This window comes from Palaemon carinicauda, chromosome 3, assembly GCF_036898095.1.
Source record: "Palaemon carinicauda isolate YSFRI2023 chromosome 3, ASM3689809v2, whole genome shotgun sequence".
Lineage (NCBI taxonomy): Eukaryota > Metazoa > Arthropoda > Malacostraca > Decapoda > Palaemonidae > Palaemon > Palaemon carinicauda.
In genome coordinates this window covers 191820461-191847960 of record NC_090727.1, presented here as the reverse complement: position 1 = coordinate 191847960, position 27500 = coordinate 191820461, and the positions used below count along the sequence as shown (strand labels likewise).

Here is a 27500-nt window from a genome sequence, read left to right as displayed (position 1 = left end):
CAGTGAAATTTATTAAATAAGTGATGGCTGTCAGTGAATGTAGGAATAGACTTGCACTCTTAGAGACTTTAAGAGACGAAGAGCGGACAATTAATGAAGAATGGTGTGATATTAAGAACATATATCAATGAGTTGGTAGCGAAGTTTTGGGCATGCAATTTACAAGGAGAAATCCATGGATATCAAATGATACTTGGGACGCTATAAAAAGGAGACAAAGACAGAAATTGGTTGTTGAAAGTTTTCAAGAAAGTAATGAAAATTACAAGGTAGAGCATGCTAAGTAATCCAGTATTGATATTGAAGTCAAAAGAAAAGTCATGAATGATTGGAGATAATATATTAAAACAGGAAATCAAATAAAGCTGACAAAGCTATGAATTCAGGGATTGGCTTTGGTTTAAGAATTGCTTATGGGATTATTTATGAAATATCTGCAAGGCAAAGAAGAAGCATATACCCATCAAAAAGAGAGATGGATCTGTTATAACGACAGATTATGAAGAAAGATACCGATGCACGGAACACTTTAGTAAGGTCATGAATAGGAGATCTGAGGGGAATAATTTGATTGATATACCTGAAGCTGAGGAAGACATTGATGTGCCCATGAATGAATTTGGTGTGTTTGAAGTCGAAACTATCATTAAAAAAAGTAAAGTTATGGAAACCCCCTGGATACGATGGAATAACCGCTGAGATGATATTGGCCGAAAATGAGGAAACTCCCGGAATACTTACATGACTATTTTGTGGAATGTGGTATGGAAAGGCAAAACCTGATGAATGGGAGCTGGGAGTGTTGGTAAAAATGGCAAAAATGGAGATCTGACTAAATGCAATAATTACAGAGGCATCATACTTACGCCAGTTATTATGAAAATATATAGTATTCTCATTCTAGGGAGACTAGAGAGAAAGACTGATGAAAAGCTGAGAGAGGAAAACAGCAGGATTTAGAAAAGGTAGAAGTTGTACTGACTAAATTTTTATTTTAAGACATGCGGTACAGTAATGTGTAGAATATAGAAATCCCCTTTTCATATTAATTGTGACTTGGGAAAAACCCTTTGATAGTGTGCATGGGCCAATTTTGTGGAGAGTCCTGTGTTATTATGAAGTTCTTCTAAAATGTGTAAATTTGATTATCTCTCTTCATGAGCATATCAAGTGTAAAGTTAATGTTAGTGGAAGTCATATCAAATGAATTCCCAGTCAAGAGTGGAGTTCTCCAAGGGAATGTGTTAACACCTATATTATTTACCTTCCTCGTGGATTTTATAATGCATAGAACAGTTGGGATGGTAGAGGAGAATTAAACTGGATTGATGATATGGACTTAGCTGTCCTAAATACTCTAGGTCAGCTGATGACGCTGTCCCTATTAGCAGAACACCACAGGACTTGCAAAGCTTGCTTACCAAAAGGCATGAAATATCACATCAGATTAAGCTGAAGATAAATAGAAGAAATGTAGAGATTATGAGAACACAATATGCAATGGGAGATTAGATATCATTGGAAGGAGAAAGGATTAATGAGGTGGAATAATTTAAATATCTAGGAACTATGATCTCTAATACAGGAACTTTAAAATTAGAGTTTAATGAAAGATTGAATAAAGCTAATTAGACAATGGTTAGGTTAAGTAAAATTTGGAAATCAAATCGTCTGAAATTGCATATAATTTTCAGGCTATATCTCAGTTAATAAGATTGGTGTTATTGTATGGACATGATTCGTGGTATGAAAATTAAACAATATGCAACAGATTATGAAGATTATAGAATGAAGCCCTCTGAAGAGTATTGGGAGTTAAATGGTAGGACAGGATTAATCTATAAGTGTCACATGTGGATGAGATTATGGTGAGGGGTAGATGAAGATGGTTTGGTCATGCTCTTCGCATGACTTTCATCTAGGCTCCACAAGCACTAGAAGAGTTGAAAAACCCAGGCCTACATGGCTGTGTATTATGAAGCGTGAAGTAGGAGATGATGAATGGAGAAGTACTGATTTAAAAGCTCAAGATAGAGACGACTGGCGAAATCTAACCGAGGCCCTTTGCGTCAATAGGCGTTGGAGGAGATGATGACGATGATGATGAAGTGATGGCTGTAGCCTCAACATAGTTGAAAAATGCAGTGGCCATTTCTTGAAGAAAGATGGCTCTGACGTAATGAACCTGAATGATGGTAGTGATATTCCCTATAAACAAATATGGGTGTGGCATTGCGGACATGTAGAAATACTTGTGATTTTGCCTAGCTGGTGGTAATTTTAGATGAAGTATTGATGTCGTATTGCCAAGCTGAATTATGGCAGTGGTATTTATCAAAAGGTTTGCAGAGTGGGCACATTATCAGCTCAGAGAAAGGGATTCAGAGGCCTATATCGAGGTAAAAGCTTTGCTCAGAGGAGATATCGGAGCCAATAAACAAGAATTGGATAGAAGCTTTTAACAGGACTGTTGACACTATTTTGGGCAGTATTCAGGAATGATTTTCTAATTCGTCAAATTCAACACTCTACGCTGACCTATCATTCCTTCATCCTAAACAATATGGTGAACCTATACCCTAAGAAGTCATGCTTGAGCTACAAAAGTATCTATGCTTATTTGACAATGATATCACAGCAGAAAAGCTACATGAAGAATTAGACAGCCCGGAAGGACAGGGGCCAATGTTCAAACAGTCTGTATCGGATGCCAACACCATACAAGAAGATATCGATTCTGAGACAGACCTACACCGAATAACACTGCAGACAATTTGCCAAAATTGTAGATTACATTTTTTGCCGTTATACGGTTCTCGACTAGTGGTTCCACTGGACAAGGTTACCCAGGGTCGCAAAAAACAAACCCCCTCCCCCCGGGCCCTTTTTTTAAGGAAAACCAGTTTGACTATTTACCTTAGAGGTTTCGAGAGCAAAAATTGACTGTTAAACTCGACATGTGGATGGAAATATATTTATTCTGTCACTTATTTTTATTTTCATACTTCTACCTTTATTAGGTTATTTTGCTTTATAAGTTTTTCTACGGCAGCCCTTTGGCTCAAAATTAAAAATTATCTAAGATAATCAATTATGAATATGTAGAGTAGGGTCAATATAAACTCTTATCCCCTTCAATGGACAATTAGGTTGAGCTTATTTTTTATATATATTTTTTTTTTTGTATTAGCTCATATGCACAGACGTTTTCAAAAACGAAATTTCTATTATGGTTTTATTTTTGAGTCAGAGGTAATTTGAAATCATAAACTATTTGCGGCTGAAAGCATAAAAGTCCAATGTATTGGAGATAATAGCATAAATGGCCATTTCTTAAAGACATTTTTAAAAACATTAACTTGTCCAAGAGACAAGGATAAGTGCAATAGAGTGGGAACCAGCTCAATTTTCTTGAAAATTTATTCCTTAGACAGAGGAAATTTAATATATATATATATATATATATATATATATATATATATATATATATACATATATATGTTATATATATATATATATATATATATATATATAAAGAGAGAGAGAGAGAGAGAGAGAGAGAGAGAGAGAGAGAGAGAGAGAGAGAGAGAGAGAGAGAGAGAGAGAGAGAGAGAGAGATATATGTATTATCAATATATTGTCAATGATGAGATGAATTATAACTCCATTCATCTTCAGCATATTTCCTGCAACTCTATAGTTAACGCTTGGAAATATATAAAAGTTATAATTCATGAAAGGACAGAACTATCTAAGGACCATTTCACTCGTATTCCCTAATTTCAGAAATCCCATCTAAAAGTCTAAAGATAGACTTGCAACTAAAAAAGACCATATTTCTATATAGTAGTAATCATTCTACATTGCCATTATCATAATAATCACAAAACAATTAATATTCCTTTTATGTCAATGTTAAGAAAATTTACATCAATAGCCAAAATTTTGTTCTTTAAAGGTCAAAATATTGGGAGGTTCGGATAATATCTATTTCTAGATATAAACTGGAATCATGATCAGACACATTAATGTTAATTGATTTAATCATCTATAAAGAGATGCCAATTATTTTATGAAACTGTTACACTGTAATTTAACTACAGTGAATGTCAGTGCAGATTACATAAGTTTTAACTAAAATATGATCTACTTAGTGAAGAGAGAGAGAGAGAGAGAGAGAGAGAGAGAGAGAGAGAGAGAGATTTCGACAGCAGAAGATTTGGACTCTAACTTCAAATGTATTTTTACCATTGATTATAATCAATGGTAAAATTCAAAGCAATTCAAAGCAATAATTATTGCTTTGAATTTGGTTATTTGTTGCCTTCGCTAAAATCCTTGCCATCATTTGTTTGTTTGTTTGTTTGTGGGTAGCTTTACACAAAAAGTACCGATGACGACGAAACAGCTAATGAATTAAATCAAGCTCTTCAAAGTGTCTCTGTTAATGAACTAGAGTCAGACTTGCCAGCTTTTGGTGAACGTTATGTTAGACCTACCTTAGGTAACATAGAAGTGGATTTAGATACTGTTTCACGGCTACTTAAGAATAATAATGCTTAGACGTCGATGGAACCAGACGGAATTCAACCAAAGGTTTTGAATCAATGTCTTATTGAGTTAGCAGTTTCGATAACAATGATGATAAAAGACTCCTTAGAAGCAATGATATTACCTGCCTTATGAAATATTGCAAAGATCTTTCCTATCTTTAAAAAAGGAAATAAGATGAATCCTCTCAATTAACGACCTGTACTTTAACATATATAATATATGAAACATGTGATCCTCAGTGGAAGACAGCATGGTTTTAGGAGTAATCGTAGTACTGTTACAAATATCTTAAGAGTACTTGGAAGCACTGACAAAAGCAAACAATTTACAGATACCTATCTATACTGTAGTAAGGCTTCTGATACGCCTCAGCAGAAGAGGCTTTTAATTCAATTGTATGGTTAATGCATTCGAGGCTGTGTTGGAGTGGATCAGGGACTTTCTTACAGATAGAAAACAGTTTGCTGAAGTTAGGAGTCAATATTCTTATCTTCTAGCAGTAACATCGGGAATGTAACAGTGGTGGGTCTGTTCTTAGGCCAATTTGGATTTTTGTTTTGTGAATGATTTAGTAGACGAACTTGAATGCCATTTCTTGATATTTGCAGATGGTGCAATTTTTTTCATTTTAGAATTAACATTCAGGCTATGAAAAGAGACCTCCAAAAGTTTCAAAGTAGGAGTGAGAAATGGTAATTGGCCTATAATCAAGAAAAAAATTGCGCAACAATGCTCACTGGATATAGGAACCTGAAAATTCCTTACCATTCGAATGGTAGGGAAATTAAATCAATAGAAGTGAAAGAGTCCCAGGAGATCTCATTGGAAAGGATTTATAGTCTGTCCAACATTTCGGCAACATAGTGGCTAAAGCTAATAGAGTAGTGGGGTCGATTAAGAGGAATTTCACTTACGTGGGTATTGATATGTATCGCACATTGTACTGTTCTTTGGTCCATTCGCAGATTCAGTAAGGACATTGATTATCTGGTAAAAGTCCAAAGGAGAATGACTATATTGGTACCTGAATTAAAGGATTTGTCTTATGAGACAACATGCAGAAAACTAGTAATTACATGACTCCAGTAACAAAGAATTTGAGGAGACCTGGTCGAAGTAAGATCATCCATGTGTTTGAGAATGTAAATATGAATATTTACGTTGAATTTGATATCAATAACACGCAACGAACATCTTCAAACTAAAGAAAAGTGGACCTTTGTGAGAATGCTGTTAGCGCTCCTTCAATAAGTGTTTTCAAGAGTAGATTAGATGATCACTGTAATATGGGCAACTTAGATAGACATAAAAATTTATAATATTCTGGGATAGTATGATTAAGGCAATATTTATTACTTTTATCTTTATATGTATTGAGTTACTTAATTTATTATAACGTAGTTTATAATGACAGAAACAAAGTAACTATAAAGACAGAAGCCCTGAATTAGGCTGAATACGTCATTCGATTTATGCTGTTGAACTGTGTATAAACATAGAAGAAAAAAATGACCGCAAGATCTTTCCTCAGATAGCCTTTATAACATATAAAAAGCTTGCAGAAGGGTAAAATAAGGGGCTACACCACCAAATGCACTTAATGAACAGTCTCTACTACGCTTAGAACACTTCCAGAAAGGTGACGTCACTGGCTACACCCCAACTTGCATATGCTAATCTGCCTCTTCAACCTTTACAATGCTTCCAGATGTCTAAAATTGCTGCCAGATCTGTGCTTAGTCAGCCTCTATCACGTTCGCAACGCTTCTAGAATGCTCAAATCAGTGGAAGCTGTTTCCTCAGATAACATCTACAATATTTATAACGCTTCTAGAAGGGTAAAATCAGTGGCTACAACACCAAATGCACTAACTGCACAGCTATAATGTTTACGATACTTCAAGAAAGCTCAAATACAGTCAGTTCTTTCCTCAGGCAGTTTTTATTAACAAATAAAAATGACTCCAGAAGGCTAAAATCAATAGCTACCACAACAGTCCTACTCACTGTGACGTTTCAATGATTTCAAAAGGATAAAATCACTAGCTACAAAACCACATCCACTCACTGCACAGCCTCTACAACGTTTACAATGCTACCAGAAGACTAAAATCACAGCCAGGGGCACAGACAGCTTCTATAACGTTTACAACGCTTCCAGAAGACTCAGATCATAGCAGTTCATTCCTTAAACAGCTTCTACAGCGTATACAACGCTCCCAAGAGGCTAAAATCATAGGGTATAACACCATTTAAACTCACCGAAAAGCCTCTGAATCATTTTCAAGACTTCTAGATTGCCTGAATCCCCGTAAGTTCCTTCACACCCTTTACAACGTTTACAACATTTCCAAAAACCTCATATCACTGGCAGTTCTTTCCTCAGACAGTTTCTACAGTGTTTAAAAGGCTTCAAGAAGGCTTTAATCACTGACTACAACACCACTTGTACTAACTGCACAGCAACTACAACGTTTACAATACTTCTAGTGGGCTCAACACAGTGGCAGTGTTTTCATTAAACAGCCTCTATAATGTCAAAACGCTTCCAAAAGGCTAAAATCACTGTTTACAACACCACATGCAATCTCATCACAGCCTTTATACCTTTAGCAACGCTTCCGAAAGGATAAAATCAATGGGTACAACGCCCCTTACACTCACTGCCTGGTCTCTACAACGTGTACAACGCCTCCAAAAGCATTAAATCACCAGCAGTTCTTCCCACAGACAGCCTCTACAATGCTTATAGCGATTACAAAAGGCTAAAATCAAATGCTTCAACATCGCACTCACTAAATGCATAGTCTCTACGACGTTTATAATGCATCCAAAGGCTTAATTCCCTGGTAGTTCTTGACTCCTCTACAACATTTGCAAGGCTTACAGAAAGCTATAATCACTAACTATAACACCACTTGCACTCAATTCACAGCTCTACATAGGACTAAAATTCATAAGGCTAGAATAACTGCCAGATCTTTACTCAGTCTGCTTCTATAACTTTTACAATGCTTCCCAAAGGCTAAAATCACTGCCATACATTAGCTCAGACATCCTCTATAACGTTCATAATGCTTCCAGAAAGCTCAAATCACTGGCCGTTCTTTCCTCCGACAGCATCTAAAATGTTTATGACACTTCCAGAAGGTTAAATCACTGGCTACCCCACCACATGCAATAAGTGCAACGACTCTACAACATTTATAACGCTTCCTGAAGGTTCAAATTACTAGTAGTTCTTTCCTTAGACAGCCTCTACAGTGTTTGAATGTTTCCAGAAGAGGCTAAAATCACTGTATTCAACACCAAATGCACTAATTACACAGCCTTTACAACGTTACAACGCTTTAAGAGTGCTAGAATCACTGGCTACACCACATCTTGCACTTACTGCACAGCCTATACAACATTCAGAGCACTACCAGAAAGCTAAACACACTAACTGAACCACCATTTCACTGAGTACACAGCCTGTTTAATGTTTACAACACTACCAACCGTCTGAAAGAACTACAAAATCTTGGCCCAGATTACCTCTGTAACATTTACGTTTCCAGAAGCGAAATTCATTGGTTTTACCATAACTTCCACTTAGTGCACAGACTATATAACGTTTACAATGCTGCCAAGAGGCTAAAACCTATGACTGAATCCACACTTGCGATTAGTGTATGGCCTCTACAACATTTAGAACGCCTCCAGAGGAATAAATTCAAAGACATTTTCTACCATTTGTTCATTGTGTACAGCCTGTAAAATGTTTACATTGCTTCCAGAAGGCTAAAATCACTAGCTATAATACTAGTTGAACTAACTGCAGAGCCTCTGTGACGTTTCAATCCTTTCAGAAGTCTTCATTGTACAGCCTCCACAACGTTTATAACTCTTCCAGAAGGCTAAAATCCCCGCCAGATCTTTGCTCAGACTGCTTCTACAAGGTTTGCAACGCTTCCAGTAGGCTAAAATCACCAGCTACAACACCAGTTGTGCTAACTCCACAGCCTCTGTGACGTTTCATTTCTTTCAGACGGCTTCAATCACTGGCTAGAAAACCACAGAAACTCACTGCACAGCCTCTACAAATTAATAACTCCTCTATAAGGCTAAAATCACTGCCAGATCTTTTTTTTTTTTTTCAGATAAGCTACAACCCTAGTTGGAAAAGCAGGATGCTATAAACCCAAGGGTTCCAACAGGGATAAATAGCCCAGTGTGAAAGGAAACTAGGAAATAAATAAACTACAAGAGAAGTGAAGAAAAATTAAAACGAAATATTTTAAGAACAGTTGCAACATTAAAATTAATCTTTCATATATAAATCATTAAAAATAAAAAAAAAATGAAAATATGTAGAAAAATAAGCTAGAATAGTTTGCCCGAGTGTGCTTTCAAGTAAGAGAACTCTATCCCAAGACAGTGGAAGACCATGGTACAGGGGATATGGTGCTACCAAAGACTAGAGAACAATGATTTGATTTTGGAGTGTCTTTCTCCTAGAAGAGCTGATTATCATAGCTAAGGAGTCTCTTCTACCTGCCAAGGGGGTAGTAGCCATTGAACAATTGTTGTGCCGTAGTTAACTAATTAAATGAAGAAGAATTATTTTGTAATCTCATTGTTGTCAGGTGGATGAGAACAGAGGGAAATGTGGAAATAATATGCCAGACAATACGGTGTATGTGAAGGGAAAATAAGCCGTAATCAGAGAGAAGGATCCAGTGTAGTACTGTGTGACCAGTCAAAGGTCCGAATAACTTTCTAACGGCAGTATCTCAACGGGGAAATATGAAGTATCCAAGTCCAACACTTCGTAATATAAGTTGAGATTTGAGCCGAACAAGAGGTCTTATTCTCTCACTGAAATTGAATTGACAAGTGTCAAAAAAGTAAATTAAGAAGAGACTCCGCAGCTGAAACCCAAACAATAGAATGATACTCGAGAAAAGGGGAAAAAAATAACACTTCTTCAAAATACTTTGATCATCAAAATTCTTAAAAAGACTTTCTCAATAAGCCAATGTATTTCTCGAAAATAAATTTTCTATGAAGAATCACTCCTAGACTTTTAAGAGTCGTATAGAGATGAAGAAACATCATTAATGTAGATATCTGGAAGTTTAGGAGCTACTGTCCTAGAACTGCTTAAAATCATACTTTGAGTTTCTTAGGGCTTAACTTCTTGGCCCCATATTCACAATGGGATTTGGTTGGTAAATTTTTTTTTTTTAATATAATCTATAATATTGGAATGTGATATGAGTAACAAATCTGCACGGGAAAACTCTTTAATGCTATAATTATTCATTAAGTTTAACGGTTCTGAATGTAAGATATGGTATTTGTTGTTCCTATAAAACGGTGCAGTAAATAAGATGAGAATGGGAAAAGGAAATTCTGAAAGGAAACAATTACCAGGATTTTCTTCGGAGTAATTTATGATTTGAGGAAATTAAAAAGTTTCATAAAATAAAGCTTGAATTTTACGAAAACCTTCAAACTTTGATAAAAATAGAACAATATTATAAAAATCTTCCGTTGAAGAGTTGCTACAAGAAGAATGTAGTAAAGGGAGATATGGAAGGTTAGAATTATCCTTCTCTCTCTCTCTCTCTCTCTCTCTCTCTCTCTCTCTCTCTCTCTCTCTCTCTCTCTCTCTCTCTCTCTCACACACACAATCCTAAGTGGTAACAATTTACTATATGATCTGGAGAAAATAGATTTTGTTTCTAATTGTAGGGATTACTGCTGAAATGTTCTATGTATTTTCTCGGAATGCTGTTTTTACAAAATGCCTTTTCACCCTGCAATATTCAATTAACAGGTGAAAATGGTTCCAAAATCGTGAAAATAGTTCTAAAATAGCTTTAAATTGAGTCTGGTTCCGGGGGCTTACAGCGCTCCCCGAGCCCCAGGTGATTTGGTCGTGTTTTCTGAAACAACCCACCCACCATGATTTTATAAATGGCTGGGTCCGCGCTTGTTCTCTTGAAGTTGAATTTCTCAACTGATGTATAGAAGAGTCACATGCTTGCCCATAAACTTCCTTTAACATTGCCCATAAATCAAGTAGTTTGAGAACGATCTCTCTCGGCTCTTAAGAGAATGAAAGCTTATTTGCGCAGTATTATCAATCAAGAACATCTGGGAGAATTCATTTTAATGAGTGTTGAAAAGAGGATTCTGGCCAAGAAATTATTAACAGTGATGCTGCTAGACGTGCTGAACTGCATAGACTGTTACTTCATTTTGGTAAATATTTAATTTTGTATTCTCTGCAAATTACTTTGCTGAAAATATATTTAGGCTAATGTTCATGGATAACACTTCCCTTATTTTCATGCGTCTTTCCAAGTTGTGATGAGTGTGACGAAGTTTTATGAATGTGGATGCCCGAGCGATTTTGAGACCTAGCCCTCCAATGATATCTATAGCAACTAAAGAACTAGCTTCGCCAACTTTAAAATCATTTAAGACACACAAGAATAATGAAATCTCAAATAGAATAACTTCTAGGACCAAATTTTTAATCAGGTATCAAAAAAATTATATTATAGAATACAAAAATGCTTCTTTGTGTAGGACTTTACACAGTATGTCCACGCACTGTGTTGCTTGTCTTTACAAATAGAAAGGAAAAGTATTATTAGGGTAATTGATAAACGAAAACATAGTCTTTGTCTTTACTAAGTAACGAGAATTAAAAACATTTTGCTATAATTCTCTGTTCATAAAAGAATGAACCACATATCAAAATAAGTTCAACATCATTATGTTTAAGAGACGATCATAGTAGGATATCTAAAGTTCATCTCTGAGAAGTTTCTTCAGCTGATCGTAATTGCAATCTCTTCCTTGTTCTGTCCTGATCAGTCTGCTGGAATCGACTCCTATGTTATCGAGAGCTGTCTTGCATTTGTTGATGTATTTATCGTGAGCATCAGGAGATCGGGCGAAGAAGAAGGCGAAGTCGGAATGATACCCGTAGTTGTAGTCCATGCAGGAGTACATGCAGGCGTAGTTGCTGTAGTCGGTGTCCAGGATTACCAGGGGGGCTGGAAAGGCTGTTGGAGAAAGAGGGTAAGGAATAAGAGCTGGAAGGTGTATTCATTCCATTTCAAAGAATATCTAGATATTTTCATCTTCATTCGCTATTCAAACACAAAAGCAGAAGATTGGATACTCACAGTTTTCGAGGTTGATCATGAGATGAGGGTCTCCGAGGGGCATGGGTGAAAGTTTTCCGATTCTCTTCAGTTCGGTTCCTTCAGAGGTCAGGCCAACACCCCTGACGTTGAAATCTTTGCCGTCTGAAGAACAAAGTAATTACATGACTTTTAAACACTAATTACACTTTCCAAAATTGATAAAAGCACCTGAAAATTTTAAAGAATGGCATATATGTTAATGCATTAATTGATCTTTCTTTTGCAATGTTATCAATAGCTTCTAGCGTTTTGGTACACAAACATGGTAATAGTTAAATGCATTCCTTCAATAATATATAGATTCATATGTATATATATATATATATATATATATATATATATATATATATATCTATATCTATATCTATCTATCTATCTATCTATATATATATATATATATATATATATATGTATGTATATACATATATATATATGTATATATATCGATATATATATATATATACACATATATTTATAATATATATATATATATATATATATATATATTTATATTATATATATGTAGGTTATATATACATATATATATATATACATATATATATATATATATATATATATATATATATATATATATATATATATATGTATGTATGTATGTATATATACACATATATATATGTGTATATATATATATATATATATATATATATATATATATATATATATATATATATATCTGTGTGTATTGGTATACGCATTATACATATAAAATTATTTCACATTATATTTCAGAATGTTACAAAAATGATACTTACTATAATCATATTGGATTCTAACACATTTTTTCAGCAGCTGATAAGGATTCGTTGAGATGGCTTGCTGATACCAGACGCCTCCAAACTGAAAGGAAAGTTATAAGTTATGATGGAGAAGTAAGAGTTCTCTCTCTCTCTCTCTCTCTCTCTCTCTCTCTCTCTCTCTCTCTCTCTCTCTCTCTCTCTGTACATAATATTTATCAAGTATATGAATCTATTCCCACTTACGTCTGCATGCCTGGGCAGCTGTTGTTCCCAAAGCTTCTGTTCGTCCACCGCCGGACACTTCCCTTGGGTAACAAAGTCCGGGACTTCATCTGCCACCACGACCACCGTAACCACCAACAGGAGGACTTTGAAGAACATTCTTCTCTGAAGGATATTGAAAGAAATATGTCAGCAGAGGCCGTCTTCGTCTTATATACCATCCTGTTCTTACGCAAATCTTGCAGTTACCGATGTGTCTTTTACGTAAGATTTTCTTCTCTCTTTTTCCTTTTCTTTAGATGCATCTTAGTAAAATCTACATATGCAAAGATACAAAATAAATACCCATATGGTAATTTAAAGAAGGATGATAATAATAATAATGAAATAATGAAAGGCAAGCAAAGCAAGAATCAAGCAATCGTTCTTCAAACTCCGCCCCCTAGTGAACCCTCTCCATGCTGAGGCCATATGTATAAAAAGGGCCCAGTAAGGTCTATGGATCAGTCTACTCTAAACTATTGAAACGAGACGTGTTGTCATTGTCAAATATGGTTCGCTTGCTCCTTTTAGTCTTTGGGATCGTAGGATCGGTACTCTCCGAGGATACTCCAGACATCCCAGAGTTCCTAGAGAAAGGAAACTGCGCCAAAGTCGGAATCTTTCCAAAATTTGACTTAAGAAGGGTAAGGGTCTTAACGTTTTGCATTTGAACTGAAATGTTTTAGAGGGTAACCAATATCAATTGTCAATGCCAAGTGCCAGTTTTTATCACATTTGGTGGGTGTCCGGCATTATTGTGTCCTGGATGTAAAAGGACCAATGCCTTTTGCTTAATGGTAATATTAAAAGTAACGTCCTCAATTCTTGTGATGAGACATAACCTATATATGAGTGAAGGCTAATTCTCCTTCTTGCAGGATTAGTTAAGCTCATTTATATATATATATATATATATATATATATATATATATATATATATATATATATACATATATATATATATATATGTGTGTGTGTGTGTGTGTATGTATGTATTTATATGTGTGTGTGAATTTATATACATTTATACTGTTCATGTATGTGCATATATATTGCAGCCATGAAAGGAGAAAAAACAAGAGACTTTCGACTTTTTTTGTGACAACATCGATGTCACTAACATAGGATTACCAGACGTCTCATATTTGCGGGACATATTCCGAATTTGATCATTTCATGCCCATCCGACATTGACCCCTCTGGGACACAATTATTGTCCGAATTTAGCTCATCGTAATAACATTATAGAATTACCCTTCTGATAACGGTCCGTGGTTGTGAATTTGTATGATGAAATTTCAGGAATAATAATCACAGATGTTGATTTAGTGCCAGAAGTTATTTAGCATTCCAGCTCATAGTGCTATTGTTAAACAAATTCTCACTCATGAATATCCAGTGGTGTTGCAAGAAACAAGGTGGATCTGGCTTCTTTAGAAGCTATCTTACAATACATCTGGAACCTTCATTTTCAGTGTAAATAAATTTATAGGCAGGTGCCAAAAAACAGGGACCTATTGAAAAATGTAAAATCATCGGAGTAATATAAACAAAGAATGAAGATTTTAATTTTTTATTCATATGCTTCAAATTAAAAGAAAAAGTTTATTTCCTGTTTTTTTTTATTGATTATTCATTTTCTAAATTATTCCTTTTATTTTCTTTACATTCCATTGAAATTATTGCTCTATTTTTTCCCTTATGTGATAATTATCGTAGTGATATATTGTCCTGGTTGTGTATTTAGATATAGATTTTTAGGTGGGGAAAATTTTCAAGTGTCCAGTAATCCTAACCTTCTAGTCTGGTAACCTTAATGCGGGTTTACACGGTCGAACGGTTCGTCGAACGATGTTGGACAGACTGGTGTTTGAAGTGATGTTCGAACGTGGGAAAGGGATATTTGTTTGTTGAACACTTTCTTCGAACGGTTCGAAAAAAAAAAAGTTTGTTCTCATTTGACTTTTGTGGGTGGGGTTTCATTGACCACAAACATTATGCATTTTTAGCTAACTCCACCTCTTCAAACGTTTTGACAAGTAGGTTCGAAGATAGGGTTTGACGAATCGTTTGACCGTGTAAACCCCGCTTTATACTAATATGACGGAATTACTAATTCTAACCAAATCTTTTAATTTTTCCTTCCGAGGCTATGATATATATTTTACGCTCATCACGTATCAGCTCTCGTGATTTTTACATATCTGTACGTAAATATGAATATAAATTAATATATATATATATATATATATATATATATATATATATATATATATATATATATATATATATATATAGTGAATGTGTATCTGCGTCTTTATGTTATTAATTAACGTATGACCATACGTGTTAACATAAGTGGGGAAAAAATTTTAACCATAAACTTTGTCTCTCTATTCAGTACAGTGGACGATGGTACCAGACTGACGTCATCGAGATTCCTTACCAGCCTTACAAAAGATGCATCAATTCCTTCTACGATTACTCGGAATCAATGTACGGATTCAACGTCAGGACAGCTGGATTTACTCCTGAGGGAACGCATGAGAAGAAGGAAGGAAAAATCTACCCTACAGAAAGGTTCCCAGCAAGTCACATGTTGATCGATTTCCCAACAGGTGAGATGCAGTTTTCTTCTTCTCTTTTTGAGTAATAGTTATAAGTGTGTTAGAGCGTAATACTAAAGAGCTTTAATTTCCTTTCTGATTATTAGATGCAATGCATACCTTTTTCTTCTTAATTGTTGTATAATTGACTATTTCTGTAAATACAACTTACAAAAATATAACATTATTTTTCTTCCTTAGTCATGGGATATCCATACGAAGTCATCGATACCGACTACGACACTTATTCCTGCGTGTATTCCTGCGTCGACTGGAACGCCTACAAGACCGAGTTCGCCTTCGTCTTCTCCAGGACTCCCGAGAACAACGGACCTGCCACTGCCAAATGCAAGTCGGTCTTCACCAAGCGCGGAATAGACTTTTCCACTTTTGTTCCTGTGCCTCATACTGATGACTGCGTCTACAGAGCATAGAGTTCTTCTAGAAAAAAACGCACTTTAGAAAACAACCGTTTCTTACACCAATAGAGATGTAATAATTTTATCTTTTTTTTTTTTTTTTTTTCCATTTTGAAGTGTACCCCACACAACTAATAAACGAACTTGACTTTTGGAATAACTCTACATTTGTAGCCCTTATTTAAACATTGAAAGGGACCATAGGGGGAAACCTTATTTGTCAATAATATATGATAAAATGGCATGAAAAAAATACATATTAGAGATCTTGATAATGAAGAATATGGTGTAATAGTATTAAAGGAAAAGTGGAAGGTATGGAAGGTTTTGAATACAAGAGATAAAGATTCTTATTGACTAAACTGTTAAAAAATGGGTGTTCTACATAATAATTCTGTTTTCCTAATTAAATGGTTCCTTTCTGGGTGTCAAGCATGAAAATGACTGTGTGTTGACTACCTGAATGATATTTTGTAATAGTTACAAGCTGAATAATGATTTAGATATTGTCTGGCTAGTAGAGTACTAGCTGCTATCAGGTTATGTTAATGCCTTGTAGATTCTTTAAAATTGAATTATTCTCTCACTAATAACCGGGAGAGTGCCTTATTTAATGATGGTAGTGACATTAATTAGCTGAATGATGATAATGATGATGGTAGGGCTTATATGGATGTTGGCTCTAATAATGTTCTAGGCCGATTACCTTCATGCTATATAAGCTACACTTAACATATGGTTTTGCCTAGAAAACAAGCTCGATGCACATGCAGATGATTCTATTCTCTTTGCTTCAATTCCATCTCGTGAATGTAGATTTGGGGTTGCCGAATCCCTTGATAGATATCTAGCCAAAATTAGGGCATGGTGCAAATTTTGTTGCATAAAGTTGAATCCTTAAAAAATTAAAGTAGGATTGTAACTAGGTCGAGGACAGCATCACCTCAATATCAGGATCTCAGCATTGATAATGTATTTTTTTCTTACATTGAATAACTCTTTTAGGATTTTAGGTGTAATTCTTGACCACAAATTTTCTATTGAGAATCACAATATGTCTGTCATTTCTGAAATTACACAAGAAATTGGCTTAGTGGGAAAGTCTTTTAAGATTTTTGGAGATCATTCTATTCAGAATAAGTTTTTTAATTCTTTCATTCTACCTTGTTTCGAGTATCGTTCTTCTGTTTCATCTTCAGGTGCTGAATCTCATCTTAATTTGTTGGACAGGAACTTACGGACTATTGAATTTTTTAATAATCCCTGGCATCTTTGTTCAGTTAGTTCGTTATGCATGTTGTATAAAATTTCTGATCATTCTTTGCATTCAGATCTTTGCGGACAGTATCATACTTATTGTTTTACTAGGTATCAGTTAATTCTAAGTCATGTCTTCGCCATCATAAAGATCAATACTGCACAGTATTCTAGAAGTTTTTTTTTAGTTCTGACCAAGTTGTGGATTGTTCTTCCTAGAAAATCAGGTGGTTAGATGAGTGGAACTTCATAATTTAAAACTCACTGTTGATTTTTTTTGTGTTGAACAGGCTGACATAAGTCTCTTCTTATATGGTATATATATATGCAAACGAGCTTTGTATTTCCACACAATTAGATTCCTTTACCACCATCGAAGAAAGACTATCAATCGCCCTGACTACCTTCTCCACCTACCATAAAAACTGCCACCCCAATGCCAATCTAAGCAAAATACAACTTTGTGCTTTCCACCTGAACAGCTAAAGATCAAATATGGTGACAAACAACAGAAAAATCATCCCTACCCAGTCAGCTTAGGTGTAACCTTGACAGATTATTCTCTTTTAAGAAACACACAAACCAAAACAAACATAATGTAGCAACTGGGAAGAACTTCTGCAGCAAATTCGCCAACAACAGATGGGGAACAGAATCTGAGACTCTGAGAAAGACAGGCCTAGCGCTATGTTATTCTACTGCGGAATAGCCTATTGAGCACTAGTGTTGGCAACATCATGCCATACCATAAGGTATACCCGGAGCTAAATATATCCTGCTGGATTATAACTGGTACCCTATAATCAACACCTTTACTATCTTCATATAGAACAGCCATCATAATCTCCAAAATCATCAGAAAGCAAGACGAAGACTGAAATATAGCAAAAGCTTCCCAATAGTGGATGGACTAGAGGCAATCCATGCAGCTGCTCACAGGCTAGAGAGGTAGCAGGAAAGTGACCAATGACCATCCAATGAGGCGCTGCCCAGCCCAATCGAAGACCTGCCCAGTGAAACAAACTTCACCAGGAAGAGCTGGGTAACCCTAATCAGAGAAAGGGTAAAAATAGACGAAACTGTAGATAACCACCACAAATGGGGATTAGCCACCAACCTTGAATACCCTGGTGGGCAACACCACAAACAATTGAACACAGCCAAGAGTATAAACTGGACCCTCAATACTCAGATGAATACCTCAGAGAGACAACCTACAAAGCCCTCCTGTGGGTTTGACATTGGCCTCATAAGATATGATGATGATGATATAAACGACAATTTTTAATGTTGTTATTGTTATTAAAATATTTTATATCAATTGTTCATTGTTTTTATTGTAGTTTATTAACATGATTAACAAAGGTCCGTGACATGAAAACTCCATAATGCTATAATTGTTCATTAAGTTTACTGGTTCTGAATGCAAAATGTTTCAAACAAAACTGAGCTTTAAATTCACGAGATAATTAGTACGACGGTATTTTTTGTTACTATAAAAAGTAGAGTAAATCAGATGAAAAAGGATAAAAGGAAATTCTTCAAAGAAATAATAACTCGGCTTTTCTTCGGATAAATTTTTGGTATGAAGAAATTAACTAGTTTCATGAAATAAATCCTTCAAACTTTGATCACATTAAAATAATATAATAAAAATCTTCCGTTGAAAAGTTGCCACAAGAAGAGTGTACTAGAGGATATGTGGAAGGTTGAAATCATCCTTCTCTCTCTCTCTCTCTCTCTCTCTCTCTCTCTCTCTCTCTCTCTCTCTCTCTCTCTCTCACACACACACAATCCTAAGTGGTAAACATTTACTTTATGATCTGGAGACAAAGAGATTTTGTTTTTGATATGAATCAAGTAGGAAGAATTTGAAAAATTAATTACAATTCGACGAGTCGACAATTTCTGCTGATTGATATTTGAACGGAAGGATGCAAGCGCTCTAACAATTACAGATATGACCCAATAGTTAGTCAGATGATGATGTTTCTTGTGAATGTATAATCACATACTAAAAGTAATTGTAGAGATTACTTTGAAATGTTTTATATATTTCATTGGAATGCTCTTTTTACAAAATATATTTTCACCCTAATTTATTCATATATAAGGTGAAAGTAGCTTGAAAAAAAAACATGAAAAATAGCTTGAAGTTGGTCGGCTCCCTGAGGCTTACAGTGCTCACCTGTCCCCCAGCTAAGGTCATGTTTTCCGACACCCAACCCACACCGCTTTTTTGAAATTGCTGGATCTGTCCTTGTTCTCCTGAAGTTGAATATCTCCACTGATGTATAGAAGAGTCTCAGGCTTGCCTACAAACTTCTTTTAACATTTACCCTAAGTCAAGTAGTGTGTGAACGATCTTTCTCGGTTCAGAAGAGAATGAAAACTCATTTGCGCATTATTATATCTTAAGAACATCTGGAAGTATTCAATTTAACGAGTGTCGAAATACACAATATATTATTGATAGTGTTACTGCTAAAAGTGCTGAAATGCATAGTGTCTATTTTATCTACTTCATTTTGGTAAAAGGTAATTTTGTATTCTCTTTCAATTACTTTGCAAAAAATATATGATGCTTGTCACTACAGATGAAAATGAAAATGATTATAGGTGTGAATAATATAACAAAAATATAGTCTTTGTCTTTACTAAGTAATTAAAAACGTTCTGCTATAATTCCTTGTTTATAAAAAATGAACCATATATCAAAATAAGTTTTACATTATTATAACTAAGAGATATTCATAGATTAACATCTAAAGTTCATCTCTGAGAAGTTTCTTCAGCTGATCGTAATTGCAATCTCTTCCTTGTTCTGTCCTGATCAGTCTGCTGGAATCGACTCCTATGTTATCGAGAGCTGTCTTGCATTTGTCGATGTATTTATCGTAAGCATCAGGAGATCGGGCGAAGAAGAAGGCGAAGTCGGAATGATACCCGTAGTTGTAGTCCATGCAGGAGTACATGCAGGCATAGTTGTTGTAGTCGGTGTCCAGGATTACCAGGGGCGCTGGAAAGGCTGTTGGAGAAATGGAATAAGGAATAAGAGCTGGAAGGTGTTTTCATTCCATTTCAAAGAATATCTAGATATCTTATCTTCATTCGCTATTCAAACACAAAAGCAGAAGATTGGATACTCACAGTTTTCGAGGTTGATCATGAGATGAGGGTCTCCGAGGGGCATGGGTGAGAGTTTTCCGATTCTCTTCAGTTCGGTTCCTTCAGAGGTCAGGCCAACGCCCCTGACGTTGAAATCTTTGCCGTCTGAAGAACAAAGTAATTACATGACTTTTAAACAGTAAACGTACTTTCCGAAATTGACAAAAGACTTAGTAAATATAAAGAATGCCATAAATGTTTAATATATTAATTGATCTTTCTTTTGCAAGATAAGATACACCAACATAGTAATAGTTATATGCATACTGCAATAATATATAAAAATTCAATTATATGTAGTGTACACACACACACACATATATATATATACATATATATATATATATATATATATATATATATATATATATATATATACATATATGTATATATATATACATATATATATATATATATATATATATATATATATATATATACATATATGTATATATATACATACATATATATATATATATATATATATATATATACACATGCGTGTGTGTTGGTATATGCAATATATATATATATATATATATATATATATATATACAATTATTTCACATTATTTTTTGTGATACTACAAAAATGTTACTCACTATAATCATATTGGATTCGAACACATTTTTTCAGCAGCTGATAAGGATTTGTTGAGATGGCTTGCTGATACCAGACGCCTCCGAACTGAAAGGAAAGTTATGAGTTATGAGAAAGAAGTAAGAGTTCTCTCTCTCTCTCTCTCTCTCTCTCTCTCTCTCTCTCTCTCTCTCTCTCTCTCTCTCTTGTATATAAAATAACCGTAAACTTTATCAAGCATATGAATCTATTCCCACTTACGTCTGCATGCTTGGGCAGCTGTAGTTCCCAAAGCTTCTGTTCGTCCACCGCCGGACATTTCCCTTGGGTCACAAAGTCCGGGACTTCATCTGCCACTACGACCACCGTAACCACCAGCAGGAGGACTTTGCAGAACATTCTTCTCTGAAGGAGATCGAAAGAAATATGTCTTCAGCAGAGGCCGTCTTCGTCTTTTATAGCTTCCTGTTCTTACGCAAATCTTGCAGTTACCGATGTGTCTTTTACGTAAGATTTTCTTCTCTCTTTTTCCTTTTCTTTAGATGCATCTAGGTAAAAACCACGTATGCAAAGATACAAAACAAATACACCGTATGGTAATTCAAAAAAGGATGATAATGATAACAATGACACAATGAAATGCAAGCAAAGGGGACATACACAAATCAAGCAATCGTTTTTCAAACTCCGCCCCTATATGAACCCTCCCCATGCTGACGCCATATGTATAAAAAGGGCCCAGCAAGGTCTACGGATCAGTCTACTCTAAACTATTGAAACGAGACGTGTTGTCATTGTCAAATATGGTTCGCTTGCTCCTTTTAGTCTTTGGGATCGTAGGATCGGTAATCTCCGAGAATACTCCAGACATCCCAGAGTTCCTACAGAAAGGAAACTGCGCCAAAGTCGGAATCTTTCCAAAATTTGATTTAAGAAGGGTAATGGTCTTAACGTTTTGCATTTGAACTGAAAGGTTTAGAGGGTAAACAATGTTAACTTATCTATGTCAAGTGCCAGTTTTTATCACATTTGGTGGGTGTCCGGCATTATTGTGTCCTGGATGTAAAAGGAGTAATGACTTTTGCTTAATGGTAATGTTAAAACTAACCTCCTTAATTCTTGTGATGAGACATAACCTATATACGAGTGAAGACTAATTCTTGTTCCTGCAGGATTTGTTAAGCTCACTTATATATATATATATATATATATATATATATATATATATATATATATATATATATATATATATATATATATATATATATATATATATATACTATGAATTTATATATATATATATTTATACTGTTTATGTATGTGCATATATATTGCAGCCAGGAAAGGAAAAAAAAAAACAAGAGACTTTCGTCTTTTTTGTGACATCGTCGACGTCACTAATATAGGATTGCTAGACGTCTCATATTTCCGGGATATGTCCCGAATTTCATCATTTCATCCCCTGCCTGGCATTCACTCTTCTGGGACACCCTTATTGTCCTGATTTCAGCTCATCGTATTAACATTATAGTGTTACTACCTGATAACGGTCCGTAGTTGAAACTTTGTATGCTGAATTCTCAGGAATAATAATCACAGATGTTGATTTAGTGCCAGAAGTTATTTAGCATTCCAGCTCATAGTGCTATTGTTAAACAAATTCTCACTCATGAATATCCAGTGGTGTTGCAAGAAACAAGGTGGATCTGGCTTCTTTAGAAGCTATCTTACAATACATCTGGAACCTTCATTTTCAGTGTAAGTAAATTTATAGGCAGGTGCTAATAAATAGGGACCTATTGAAAATTGCAAAATCGTCAAAGAAATATGAACAGATATTAAAGATTTTCATTTTCATTTTTACTCATATGCTTCAAATTAACAAAAAGATTAATTTCTGTATTGTTTTAATTGATTATCAATTTTCCAAACTATTCCTTTTATTTGCTTTAAATTCCATTAAAATTCTTGCTCTATGTTTTTCCATTATGTGATAATTATCGTAGTGATATATTGTCCTGGTTGTGTATTTAGGTATAATTTTCTATATATAATGAAAAATTTCAGGTGTCCAAGATTTCTAACTTTCTAATCTGGTAACCTTAATGCGGGTTTACACGGTCGAACGGTTCGTCGAACGATGTTCGACAGATAGGGGTTTGAAATGATGTTCGAACGTGTGAACGGGATACTTGGTTGTTGAACACGTTCTTCGAACGGTTCGGAAAAAGGTCTGGTCTCACCTGACTTTTTTGGGCCGGGCTTTATTGACCACAAATATTATGCATTTGTTTCTGACTCTACCTCTTCGAACCTTTTGACAAGTAGGTTCGACAACCTAGTTCGACCGTGTAAACCCGGCTTTACGCTAATATGACGGAATTACTAATTCTAACCAAGTCTTTTACATTTCCTTCTGAGGCTATGATACATATTTTACGCTCATCAAGTGTCAGCTCTCATGATTTTCACATATCTGTGCGTATATATGAAGATAAACTTATATATGCAGATATATATATATATATATATATATATATATATATATATATATATATATATATATATATATATATATATATATATATATATATATATATATGTATATATATATATATATATATATATATATATATATATATATATATATATAGATGCATTTATACTGTAAATGTGTGCTTCTGTCTTCATGTCTTCAATAAATGTATGACCATACGTGTTGACCCAAAACTTTGTCTCTCTTATTCAGTACAGTGGACGATGGTACCAGACTGACATCATCGAGATTCCTTACCAGCCTTACACCAGATGCATCAATTCCTTCTATGATTACTCGGAACCCATGAACGGATTTGACGTCAGGACAGCTGGATTCACTCCTGAGGGAGTACACGAGAAGAAGGAAGGAAAAATCTACCCTACAGAAAGGTTCCCAGCAAGTCACATGTTGATCGATTTTCCAACAGGTGAGATGCAGTTTTCTTCTTCTCTTTCTGAGTAATAGTTATAAGTGTATTAGAGCGTAATACTAAAGAGCTTTAACTTCCTTTCTGGTTATTAGATGCAATGCATACCTTTTTCTTCTTAATTGTTGTATAATTGACTATTTCTGTAAATACAACTTACAAAAATATAACATTATTTTTCTTCCTTAGTCATGGGATATCCATACGAAGTCATCGATACCGACTACGACACTTATTCCTGCGTGTATTCCTGCGTCGACTGGAACGCCTACAAGACCGAGTTCGCCTTCGTCTTCTCCAGGACTCCCGAGAACAACGGACCTGCCACTGCCAAATGCAAGTCGGTCTTCACCAAGCGCGGAATAGACTTTTCCACTTTTGTTCCTGTGCCTCATACTGATGACTGTGTCTACAGAGCATAGAGTTCTTCTAGAGAAAACGCACTTTAGAAAACAATCGATTTTACACCAATAGAGATGTGCTAATTTTATATATTTTTTTATTTTTATTTTCAAATGTACCACCAAACAACTAATAAATGAACTTGACCTTTGGAATCAAATCGACATTACTAGCCCTTATTTAAACATTGAAAGGGACCATAGGGGGAAACCTTATTTGTCAATATTATATGATAAAATGGCCTAAAGAAATACATATTAGAGAACTTAATAGTATCATAGTATTAAAGAGAAAATGGAAAGTATGGAAGGTTTTGGATACAATAGATAAAAATTCTTATTGACTAGACTGTTAAAAAATGGATGTTCTACATAATAATTCTGTTTTCCTAATCAAATGGTTCCTTTCTGGATGTCAAGCATTTTGTTGACTAGCTGAATGATATTTTATAATAATTACAAGCTGATAATGATTTAGATATTGTCTGGCTAGTAGAGTACTAGCTGCTATCAGGTTGAAGAGTTTCTTGATGTCAGGGGGACTGCTTTGTAGTGTTAATGCCTAGTAGATTTTCTTAAATTGAATTTTTCTCTCACTAATAACCGGGAGAGTGCCTGATTTAATGATGGTAGTGACATTAATTAGCTGAATGAGGATAATGGATGTTAGCTCTAATAATGTCCTTGGCCCATTATATTCATGCTATATAAGCTACACTTAACATATGGTTTTTCCTTCGGAACAAGCTCGTTGCACATGCAGATGATACTATTCTCTTTGCTTCAATTCCATTTCGTGAATGTAGATTTGGGGTTGCCTAATCCCTTGATAGATAACAAGCAAAAATTAATGCATGGTGCAAATTTTGGTGCATAAAGTTAAATCCTAAAAAATCAAACTATGATTGTAAGTAGGTCGAAGACAGCATCCCCTCAATGTCAGGATCTCAGCATTGATAATGTATTTTTTTCTTACAATGAATAACTCTTTTAAGATTTTAAGTGTAATTCTTGACAACAAATTTTCTATTGAGAATCACAATATGTCTGTCATTTCTGAAATTACACAAGAAATTGGCTTAGTGGGAAAGTCTTTTAAGATTTTTGGAAATCATTCTATTCTGAATAAGTTGTTTAATTCTTTTATTCTACCTTGTTTCGAGTATCGTTCTTCTGTTTCATCTTCAGGTGCTGAATCTCATCTTAATTTGTTGGCCAGGAACTTATGGTCTATCAAATTTCTTATTCCTCATTTAGATATCAATCTCTAGCATCTTCGTTCAGTTAGTTCGTTATGCATGTTGTATAAGATTTCTGATCATTCTTTGCATTCAGATCTTCGCGGACAGTATTTTATTACTAGGTATCAGTTAATTCCAAGTCATGTCTTTGCCATCATAAAGCTTAATACTGCACAGTATTCTAGAAGTTTTTTTTTTAGTTTTGACCAAATTGTGGATTGTTCTTCCTAGAAAATCAGGTGGTTAGATGAGTGAAACTTCATAATTTCAAACTCACTGTTAAGTTTTCTGTTTTTGCTGGGCAGGTTGACACAAGTCTCTTTATATATGGTATATATATGCAGACGAGCTTGTATTTTCACACAAACAGACTCTTTTACCACCATCGAAGAAAGACTATCAATCGCCCTGACTACCTTCTCCACCTACCATAAAAACTGGCACCCCAATGACAATCCAAGCAAAACACTGGATTGTTCCTTCCTCCTGAAGAGCTAAAGATCAAACGTGTTGACAAATATCAGGAAAATCTCACATATCCAGTATGCTTAGGTGTAACCTTGACAGAACATTCTCTTTTAAGGAACACACAAACCAAAGCAAACATAATATAGCAACTGGGAAGAACTTCCTCGGCAAATTCGCCAAGAACAGCTGAGGAACAAAACCTGCTACTGTAAGACAGACAGGCCTAGCACTGTTATTCTACTTCGGGATAGCCTATGTAGCACTATTGTTGGAAAGATTATGCCATACCATAAGGTAGACCCGGAGCTAAATATATCCTGCTGGATTATAACTGGTACCCTATAATCAACATGTTTACTATCTTCATAGAGAACAGTCATCATAATCTCTAAAATCATCAGGAAGCAAGACGAAGACTGAAATCTCGCAAAAGCTTCCCAATAGTGGATGGGCTGGAAGCAATCCATGCAACTGCTCACAGGCTAGAGAGATAGCAGGAATATGACCAATGACCATCCGATGAGGTGCTGCCCAGCCCAATCGAAGACCTGCCCAGCGAAACAAACTTCACCAGGAAGAGCTGAGTAACCCTAATCAGAGGAAGGGTAAGTTAGGCGAAACTGTAGATAACCACCACAAATGGGGATTAGTCACCAACCTTGAATACTCATGTGGGGCAACACCATAAACAATTGAACACATCCAAGAGTATAAACTGGACCCTCAATACTCAGATGAATACCTCAGAGAGACAACCTACAAAGCCCTCCTGTGGGTTTGACATTGGCTTCATAAGATATGATGATGATGATATAAACGACAATTTTTAATGTTGTTATTGTTATTACAATATTTTATTTCAATTGTTCATTGTTTTTCTTGTATCTTATTAATATGATTACACAAAGGTACGTGACAAGAAAACTATAATGCTATAATTGTTTGTTAAGTTTACTGGTTCTGAATGTAAGATGTTTCAAACAAAGCTGAGGTTTTAATTTGCGAGATAATTATACGATGATATTTTTGTTACGATAAAAAGTAGAGTAAATGAGATGAAAAAGGAAAACTAGAAATTCTTCAAAGAAATTTTTATATATGAAGAAATTGACAAGTTTCATGAAATAAATTTTAAATGTTACGAAAACTTTCAAACTTTGATCAAATTTAAACAATATAATAAAAGCCTTCTATTGAAGAGTTGCTACAAGAAAAATATAGTGAAGGAGATGTGGAGGGATAGAATTATCCTTCTCTCTCTCTCTCTCTCTCTCTCTCTCTCTCTCTCTCTCTCTCTCTCTCTCTCTCTCTCACACACTCAATCCTATGCAGTAAAATTTTAATATATGATCTGGAGACAAACAAATTGTGTTTCTGATATGAATCGAGTAGGATTAATTAGGGAAACTAATTAAAATTCAGCTGATGAGGTTTCTTGTGAATGTATAATCACATACTTAAAGTAATTGTAGAGATTACTTTGGAATGTTTTATATATTTCATCGGAATGCTCTTTTTACAAAATATATTTTTACCCTAAATTATTCAATTATAAGGTGAATATGGTTTAAAATAAATAAATAAAAAAAAAAAAAAACATGGAAAATA

At 34.9% G+C, this 27500-nt stretch overlaps 4 protein-coding genes across 4 annotated transcripts; 2 read left to right on the top strand and 2 right to left on the bottom strand.

Moving 5' to 3' along the window:
• Positions 1-11297: 11297 nt before the first annotated feature.
• On the bottom strand, positions 11298-12939 carry LOC137638150 (crustacyanin-C1 subunit-like). The gene is made up of 4 exons (XM_068370239.1): positions 12767-12939; positions 12539-12623; positions 11742-11864; positions 11298-11618 (listed from the first exon to the last, which is right to left on the bottom strand). The coding sequence occupies exons 1-4, from the start codon at positions 12902-12904 to the stop codon at positions 11356-11358; spliced, it is 609 nt and encodes a 202-aa protein (XP_068226340.1). The 5' UTR covers positions 12905-12939; the 3' UTR covers positions 11298-11355.
• A 327-nt stretch (positions 12940-13266) lies between these two features.
• LOC137638151 (crustacyanin-A2 subunit-like) lies at positions 13267-15860 on the top strand. The gene is made up of 3 exons (XM_068370240.1): positions 13267-13431; positions 15189-15405; positions 15595-15860. Exons 1-3 carry the CDS (start codon positions 13297-13299, stop codon positions 15825-15827), a joined length of 585 nt encoding a protein of 194 aa, XP_068226341.1. The 5' UTR covers positions 13267-13296; the 3' UTR covers positions 15828-15860.
• A 3929-nt stretch (positions 15861-19789) lies between these two features.
• On the bottom strand, positions 19790-21225 carry LOC137638149 (crustacyanin-C1 subunit-like). The gene is made up of 4 exons (XM_068370238.1): positions 21078-21225; positions 20840-20924; positions 20220-20342; positions 19790-20097 (listed from the first exon to the last, which is right to left on the bottom strand). Exons 1-4 carry the CDS (start codon positions 21213-21215, stop codon positions 19835-19837), a joined length of 609 nt encoding a protein of 202 aa, XP_068226339.1. The 5' UTR covers positions 21216-21225; the 3' UTR covers positions 19790-19834.
• Positions 21226-21582: 357 nt separating this feature from the next.
• On the top strand, positions 21583-24270 carry LOC137638147 (crustacyanin-A2 subunit-like). The gene is made up of 3 exons (XM_068370236.1): positions 21583-21754; positions 23566-23782; positions 23972-24270. The coding sequence occupies exons 1-3, from the start codon at positions 21620-21622 to the stop codon at positions 24202-24204; spliced, it is 585 nt and encodes a 194-aa protein (XP_068226337.1). The 5' UTR covers positions 21583-21619; the 3' UTR covers positions 24205-24270.
• The last annotated feature ends 3230 nt before the right edge of the window (positions 24271-27500 follow it).